The following is a 9,307-nucleotide window of genomic DNA, read 5'->3' as shown; positions in this document are numbered from 1 at the left end:
CAACTATTTAAGAGCTCGACCTCCCAATCCATGAATGCTAGCTCGCGCTAGCATTCATGGATTGGGAGGTCGAGCTCTTAAATAGTGGAGGGAAAGGGAAAGGGAAAAGGATACGAATCAGGAAGCGTCACATCTACAGGTAGAGTTGACGAGACACTTTGGGTTGAGGGAAAACTAAAGAAATGGACATTTGTTAGCGCAGACGGCATATTTAATTTGCCGTCAAATTAAAAGTGCCGCCCATCCTGACTAAGGTCCATTCAAAGATATGTATACACACTCGACCTTTCCCAGATTTGATCTAGGAAAGGGAATTTTAGTTTAGCTCAAGCCCTTGGTAATAAACTAAACACCCAAAATGTTTGTTTTTGTTTCATGAATAAGCAGAAATTAGACTTACATTTAGTCTCAAATGCATCATGTTTAGCAATATGGGAACGAACACAATAAATGGACATATATGGGACGGGGTTATAAAGTAATGGGGGAAAGGATGGGTTTGGGTAGAAAAAGAAATTAGAGTTGAAAACAAATAAATGATTAAGCAAATCTCTCCTAGAAAGGTTAGTGTTGGTAGGAATGAGCGGCTAGATGGGCGGGTGTCTTAATATCCAGATTTCCTCAGGTATTCAGTCATTTGATACGCTTTCTTGTTGAGCAGCCCTCCATGGGTACCTTCCTTGCCCATGACTATAACCAATGCTGGAGTACACAGGGAAAAAAAACAAGAACAAAAATCAACAAACTTGAGGGGCGGGGGGAAAAAAGAATCAACTTTCCCAACTCAAAAAAGGGATGCAATTGTTGACACAAGATTCATTACCCTTCCTTGCCATTAAGATGTCCAAAAACTTTAAATGTGTTTCAATGGGGAGGGGAGGGGGGGGGGGGATCTTCACAGCTTATTTTGGGGACGTGGGTGACTTGTTTTTTTCCCTCCCTAAATTTCACTACTTGATCAAGAAAAAAAAAAAGAAGCTAAAACCCTGAATCTCTCAAGTATTTTGCCATTGAATATGCCTTCTTATTCAAGCCGCCTCCGTGGACCCCTTCTTTGCCCATTACAAGAACCAAGACTGAAAGAGAAAGACAGAGAAAGGAAGTTAAGAGGACAGGGAAATCCAGCCCTGGAGAAAAAAGCCAAACCAAGATCAACAAGCTGAGATGAAAAGCAGAAAGAGATCAAGATAACAGGCATGCAGAGTGAAAGATTGCAGGCTAGAGGAAACACCTTTACTCTGCTACGACTGGTAACACCTTTTAATAACTTTCATTAACATCTACCATGTTCTGCGAGGTTTGTGGCACCGATCGTTGTAAAATTAAAGCTTTGTTCAGAACTTAAGGACCACTGGGAGTTAGATAGTAGATGTGCATATCGATACAACAGCTGCCGTATCGATATTATTGTGCTTTTGAATGTAGCCTATTAAGGGCTTGAATTTCTGCATGGATATTGCGCATAATATTAATTATTCCCGCAGCTCACTCACTTATAATGCTGGCTTTAGTATTGTGATGCGTATCGTACCGTGGCTTTATTATCGTGATATGTATCGTACCGTGACTTTAGTATCGCGATACATATCATACCGTGGCTTTAGTATCACGATACGTATCGTACTGTGGCTTTATTATAGTGATGCATATCGTACCGTGGCTTTAGTATCATACCGTGGCTTTAGTATCGTGATGCGTATCGTACCGTGGCTTTAGTATCACGATACGTATCGTACCGTGGCTTTAGTATCACGATACGTATCGTACCGTGGCTTTATTATCGTGATATGTATCGTACCGTGGCTTTAGTATCGCGATACATATCGTACCGTGGCTTTAGTATCACGATACGTATCGTACCGTGGCTTTATTATAGTGATGCATATCGTACCGTGGCTTTAGTATCATACCGTGGCTTTAGTATCGTGATGCGTATCGTACCGTGGCTTTAGTATCGTGATACGTATCGTACCATGGCTTTAGTATCGTGATGCGCATCATATTGTGACATTGTTGGTGATACACAGCCCTAGGTAATATGGCATTAATTTATTATCAATTATTCCGCTTTATACCACGATCACCACATCTTAAGATTTACATATTTTTATCTCATAAGTTTTTCATCCTTACAAAAGTGAAACTACTTCGCATTACAGGCAAATCACTTACAAATGAAGACATGTAGATGATTCACACTTCAACACCTTATTAATGTGGATCAAGAATTCAACAGCACTGAGATATAATGAAAGTTATAATATAGTGTTGCCATTTCGATTAGGTCTGTTGGTCCAGTAAGGACCAAACATTTAACTTATTCATTTGAACATTTAAATGTGAGCATGTGAAATCAAATGCAGGAAAGCAGGTTTAGTTCCTCTCCTCAACACATGCAGTGAGGTATGTGAAAGAGATTGATTCATGAAGGAACATTTTTATTTTCAGGAAACAGGAAATCCTCACATTTTAAAGTGCAATAGACCCAAGAGGTGTGTGAGATTAGCAGAAACGCATGCAAATGAGAGGGAATGTACCTCAACAGGTCTCAGAGACTTCCTCAACACTCGAGCTCAAGTCAACAGAGACCATGTCAAATGACTAGCTAGTCAATGAGATGGTACTTTTAGATTGGTTTTATTCCCCCAAACTCCTGGCATTATCATTCTAAAGGCTTTAAATGGCATTTGTCTCCCATTAAGTCTACTTTTCAAACTATTTAAAAACTTTACTTTCACTTATTAAAAGAGCCCCATATGAAATAGAGTATTTGAAACAGTTAAGATGAAATCTACATTGCTATATTATTCATCTACCATTGAAAAAAAAAACATACATAATATTACTAATAAAAAGGTAAATGTGAAAGAATATAAGAAAGGACTACTACCTTTGGCAGCTTTCCCGACAGTAATGTTGTATGTTGGCTCTCCTCCTTGACTCTTCGTCCTTATGTCCATCGTCCAGTCACTGTCGACATGGAGACTGTCCCGGATAACCGAGCACTTCTTTGAACCTAAGGTCAGGCCGTGGGTGAAGAAACTTTCTCGGTCTTTCCCTACTAGGACGTCGATTTCTGTTGGCTGATATCAGAAAAACACCACAATATTAGTTGTGGAACTGCATCTTCTTGTCTAGTCTTTAACATTCATGGATTAATGATCAGCCAAATGCAAATCAACAAATGTAGGAAGCCAGGAAGATGAGTTATGGAAAGATCCATGTAGACAATTTAGATCAAGTAAAGAGTAGTACTTTGACTTGACGTCAATTAATCATTACGAGTGCATCAAAAGTTCATGCAGTTTTAATACTAAAGCCTCCGTAAGTCAGTATGGTGGGCTAGTCAGTTGGTGAAACTCACTGTTATTGTGCAACATATTCACTTTCAGTGTGCAGGGAACGTTGTTGACATCTGTCGGACAACTCAGTTTTAATTTCATGAGGCGTCACATTTGAGAAATGCATGAAGCACGGCTCAAAGTCATTATTAAAGCAAGCAGTTTTCCGTTAGTCAGTGTGGTGTGTTTGCGCTGACCAATTTGAACTATGAGCGAAATATGTGAGGGGAAACTTTTATCGTCCTCAAACGAAAAGCTGATCACGTTGACAGATACCTATTGAAATTACTAGATTTTACCCACAAAATTGTATAGATTTGCCAAAAAATTTTGCGATACTTTTTCTAAATGTTGATAAAAAAGACGGCGTTTCCATTATGTTTTTCCCTCTCGCGAGAAGTCATTCCAAAGATCAGGACAGCGGATGTTACTGGTTTGTGTATATCGCAGCCACCGCACTAGCCATTATTAGCCACGTTTCCACTACCGGGCTAAGGCCAGGCCAGGGCTAACAGCGTGCCGAGTCAAGCCAGTAGCCTCGGGCCTCAAGCGCTGCCCTAAACCCCGCCCGTAACACGCCTTTCTGGATCAAACGACATACACCCCAACCCATTTCAGCGGGTATTATGAATTTATTTATTTTTTAAGTTAGGAAGATAGCATGTATATTAACTCACCGGCCGCTTTTGCAATAGTGTCCCGATTGTCTCGCCACTAACAGAGGGACGGTGACCCAGCACGTCGTCCATCAAATCGAACCATGGCAAGTTCCTTTTCTGAGCTCCGCTTTGTCCATTGTGCATTTTAATCGCCTTGTACAATACTGCGCCCAAAACTTTTTAATTTTTTTCCTGAACTTGAAGCGTGGTTCGCTGAATGCTTAGCTTACTAAGTTCAGCATCGATGTATTTTAAAACGTCCTCGTTTCTTCACACACCGTCACATTGACGTTGTACCCTTTCTTCTGCCAAAATGCCCAGAGCTTTGGCATCTTCGACAGACCAGTACACTAGCAATTCTCCATTTCGAGCAGCGTAGAATATACAAAAGTGAAATGTGCGTCTTGCTAATGATCAGAACACCGATAAACTCCGTCTTTTATGAGTATAAAGAAGAACTCGATCTCGTCTTGTCCAAACACACTACGCCTTCTTTAAAGAGTAATCGACTGATCTGTACGCCAGCTAAAAAATGCTTTTTTTGGATTGCCTGAAAGACCACCTCACGCGAGCCCAAAACCTCTTGTATGCAGCTTATAATTCTTTCCCCGCCATTGACGAAACTTTCCGACAATCCTTGTTTTCAATGTTATGCGGTAGGTGGCGCTATTACGCATCTTCTGAAAGAGTACTGAATAATATGTTGCTTTTTATGAAACTTATCAACATTCAAGTGCTGGTGAAAAAAATGCATGCACAATAAACTTTTTTGTTTGTTTAAAAGCAGAGGCTTTGTTCTTACTTTTAATATATCGCATGTTTAGATATTCAACAAAATATTCTGGAGGCCAATTGTGAAAAGCTTAAAAAATGCTGCCACTGACTGGCAACTTTCCTCAAAAACGCTGGCGGGGAAAGAGTTAGTGCAAAAATTTGCGGGAAAATTTCCCACGCCGAAGTCACAGTGAATTTGCGCAACCAACTTGAAAGCAGTTGCGAAATCTTTTGCCCAAGGGTGAAATTCCCAATTATGTGAATTCCTTTTAAAATTACTTGATTTTGACCTTGAAAACTTGTTGAACACCCGTATGCGTGACCGCACCTTTGCTTAACTAGTCATGCAGACAAACCAACAACTAGACCATTTTGACTATTGATCATCCAACAATAAACTAATCTGACTAAATATGCTCTATTTTGACCATTCAATTTGGATAGGTGTTTATTTCTAGAGTTCTCTGAACATTTAAAAGGATATTTCTGGAGTATGATGAAAGCACAGCTTATTTGTTCCTTAAAAGGAACTTCTACTCGACAAATCTGGGAAACATTCGGCCTAACCCTCAAACTGGAATGCATTAATCACATTAAACATTGGTTTTATTTGTCAAACGCTGACAGATCAAGTCTGAACATGCAGTTTTCTTATTTGTTTCTTTGTCGTTTGTTCATCACAGCAGCTTTTTTTTTTTTTGTTCTGGCTCACTACCGAGCCTTTTCCCCTGAGGCCAAACCACTTAAAGCAGCTACTCTTTGGTGAGAATCAGCCAGATGATGTTATTTCCAGTAAGGTTCGGAAGTGCTGGTATGGCTAAACCGGACAGTCTCAACTAACTTTAAGAAGCCTTTTTAAACTCATACTTGGCCAGAAACACAGGAACCTAAGAGGCAAAACCCACTCTGACTGCCATTCCCAACCCGTGCGACTGGCTGAGGCTGTCAAGCTTTAACGGAAGAAGTCCTACAGGTTTGGAGCAACATGAGATGACTCAATTTTGGGATGGACACGCCTTACAGCAACAACTTCATTCATTTGAGCCAGAAACTTTCACCTTACTGGATTATTACTAAGGAAGAAAGATAAAAGTATGCACACAACAACTTTTACAATCTCATTCCATAGCAAAAACCCATTAAAACTGTGCTTAATTCCTACAGCACTGCAGTCAACCTCCAATATAAGGATCCCTTCACCTTCTAACATTGAATTCCCATGAGTTCAGTCTTTTTTTTTTCTTTTTCATCTTGACAGGTCTTGTTAGAATAACTCACCAAGAGTAGTTTCTAGCGGAAGAAATGTTTCAGAAACGAGCCTAACAAGAAGAAAACAACTCTGGTTTTGAAAATACCCAGACCTTCAAATCAGTTTTAAAGTTCCTTAACATTTCCAGGTACTCATGAACATAGGCACCCTGCAAAAGTCACATGAACAAACGGGAAAACACGTTTTCGCAACCGCCCGTCAGAAAGTGTTAACAGCAGTAGAAAATAATGGCAATATAAAGGGACATTTAATGTTATCAGCTAACCTATTTATTTTTATTCCATACTCAAATAGCACAGGTGAGTCAACAAGATGTCCGCTAAAGATCTGTTAATCTGGAAAGCATTTGCTATGTAAAAACATCTAATGTCTTCGAAAAAAAAAAGTGTTTTGCAAATCTTACAACGTAGTACAATAGTAAATCTCCTATTACAGATGAGGAAACACTCTAAAAAATACATCTTGCAGATGTAAATGCTGACATCAAATAGACATCTCTGAGATGTACTTGTGCTATCAGGAGATATGGGGATATCTGAATATTAGTGATAAGAAGAAAAATAACACTTAACGTTAGATATCAATGTGCATATGTGACAGACATCGGTTATGATCATGTTTGGTAGCTCATTTGAAGGCATTTATTGTAAATCAGCTTTATTAAAATTTAATGAAGGCCGTAAAAGACCTGAAGCTGAATGATGCAATCTGTGTTACAGAATACGAAAGTTCTGAATAAATGACATGTCATGAATGAATACACAAACATATACATACATTCAAGTACATAATACATCAGTTATTGCATACTATTTGATAACCAACAATATTAACATATTATTTTGAATTGTGCAGAAGCAAGCAAGGCTTACGTGTTTGGAACGGCAGGAGTGTAAGATATTGATTTCAAATTATTAATTATTTTATTTTTTGCCGATCCCTTTAACCTGTTAACAAATGTAAAACGAATGTTTACATATTTTAACCTTATAAGCAGCCATTGAATGCGGGGCATTAATCTGGGGAAAGTAAAGGACGATGTGGTAAATAAGCCTGTTATTAGATGAATTAACACCCGTTTATTGGGCGCCATCTTGGACTGGCAGGTACTGCGAGGATCCCGCATTCACGAAGGACTTTACGTACATTCCGCGGCGGAATGACCCGTGTATTCCCGTACACAAGTGTGTCAACGTAGTCTGGTGATCTAAGAGTCTGATCGGCCTGTTTGCACTAACAACACCACCCTCTTTATGACTGCAAAACACATTTCTTTAACTTTAAACCTTCTCAATCGTAATTTCTAACGCCCGACACTCGATTTTTACGTCACCACGTCTCCTAATTCGTGGTTTTACGACGAATACATCCAGTTAACCTCGATGAAATAACGGCAGGATTTAGCCTAAATTAAAAAAATAAATAAAACGTATACAAGAAACTCAAATACTTGGAAAAAAGGTGGAAAAAAATCTCTCCAAATTAAATTAAATTCGCTTTTGTCCAGCCAGTGTTAGCTGTCATTCCCACTCAAGCAGATCAGGCCCTGAATTTCTAACAAACTGTTTATTTAGGCTTGATTTTACAGCACACTTCAAACTCCGCGATGTAAAATAACCCGCGTCTGATGCGTATCAAATCAAGCGGCATTTCTGCGCTTTAGCTCCAGCTAAACAGGAGTTTAGAGGCGCATTGCGAGCCCTGTCTGGGGAGGCAGACTGACACACAGCCACAGTTTTCAGTCATTGACTAACGTTACATGCAGCAGGAAGAGAAGCTGTTGTGTTAATAACACTTATTTACCGTGATGTTTATGAACGTCCCTCCCTCCTGCGCTGCCCACACGTATTTTGAGTCCGAGTTGCACCCAACAATGGCGGAGTCCTGGCAGCTGCCATCCGACATCAGGTTATCCACGTAGCTCTGCCACGACATGTTCGCCTTCTGGTTTCAAACGCTCCCACACGACACTTGCTCTGAAAAGACGGGACTGACAGTCTTTTGCGGTTACAGTATATTTGTGAGAGTCCCGTCCTGTCCTGCACGCCCCCTTCTCTAGTTTGAGCAGTAAAGAGTCCCCGGCTGTACGGCACTCAGGGTGTAGTCCCTTAAATATCCATCCGCGTAGACTGCGGTCCAGTAGGACAAAGCCATGTGCGCGAATTGATACAGTTTCTGATTGGACGAATGAGTGCGAATGAGAAAGTTAGTGTGTGTAATATAGCCTATTATTTAAATACTGAAGACAATTTTTAACATGATGCTTAGACTAGCCTACTAATAGTCACCATGAAATTAAAATTCTTCTTTTTTTTAAATAAATGTTGCGGTATTTATTATAAATGTTTTATTCGTGCACATCATTATTTATTTATTTTTAATCAAAATAGACCAGACAAACCCGTATTCACATTTTCAGGGTTCTCAGAAGCAAAGTCGTTGTAGTTGTGTTAAACTTCTATGAGAGACTATATTAAATAAATATTTGTTTGTGTTTTCATTTGCTTAATTAGCAAAAGAAAAACTCAACGATAGTGTTTTCACACCTTTCAAAAAAAAAAAAAAAAACCTATCCAGAGTGATTGGTAATGGCCGCCGGAAGAGAGAAAGATATAAAAAAATGTACCTTTCTTTTACTATGATTCTACCGTCACTCCCACTGTCGCTAACACACTTTTTTTTTAATTATTAAATAAAATGTAAAATAATAACTACAGTGTTAAATAGCCTATACATTTAAGAAACTTCGCAGGATTTACTATGCTGATTATGACCGTTAAAACGCGTCACAATTGGTTTTTTGTTGTTGTTGTTGTTGTTGTTGTTGTTTTTTCAAGCATAGGATCTTTTTTTTTCTTTTTTGGTTTTTACTTTCCTCTTGCAACTACTGGCACGAGAGCGGGACGACCTGTCATTCACATGAGCTCGATCAGTGGTCCCTCCACATTTGTTCTTGTTCGCGAAGAATTTTCCCTCTGATACATACACGTCAAAATAGGGAAGACTATCAACTTATGTTTCATGCCTATATTAATTTTGTTACAGTTGACAGTAAACATAGCTTGCCATTTTATTCCCACTTTGGGTTTTTCCCTTCAAACACAGTGTTTACAGAGCTCGGGCCAGCGCCCTGTCCTCGTGACAGGAGTGATTCGGCTGAGACACGCCCCAGCCTACTGACATTTAGGCTGAAAAATGCTTAAATTTCAGTTGCAAGTAGCCTAACACCTGGGGAACAACTCTGTTTAGGATGGACGGAACAC

At 39.4% G+C, this 9,307-nt stretch overlaps 1 protein-coding gene across 2 annotated transcripts; it reads right to left on the bottom strand.

Moving 5' to 3' along the window:
• Positions 1 to 358: 358 nt before the first annotated feature.
• pfn2b (profilin 2b) lies at positions 359 to 8,153 on the bottom strand. 2 transcript variants are annotated; one of them, XM_039689857.2, is made up of 3 exons: positions 7,848 to 8,153; positions 2,891 to 3,083; positions 359 to 702 (listed from the first exon to the last, which is right to left on the bottom strand). In XM_039689857.2, the coding sequence occupies exons 1-3, from the start codon at positions 7,977 to 7,979 to the stop codon at positions 605 to 607; spliced, it is 423 nt and encodes a 140-aa protein (XP_039545791.1). In that variant the 5' UTR covers positions 7,980 to 8,153; the 3' UTR covers positions 359 to 604. The 2 variants fall into 2 exon arrangements, with proteins under 2 accessions (XP_039545791.1, XP_039545792.1); XM_039689858.2 differs by lacking the exon at positions 359 to 702 and adding an exon at positions 871 to 1,076.
• Positions 8,154 to 9,307: the final 1,154 nt, after the last annotated feature.

The sequence above is a fragment of the Pimephales promelas genome, chromosome 2, assembly GCF_988280905.1.
Source record: "Pimephales promelas chromosome 2, fPimPro1.hap1.1, whole genome shotgun sequence".
Taxonomy (NCBI): Eukaryota; Metazoa; Chordata; class Actinopteri; order Cypriniformes; family Leuciscidae; genus Pimephales; species Pimephales promelas.
This window is presented reverse-complemented; position numbering and strand designations above follow the sequence as displayed.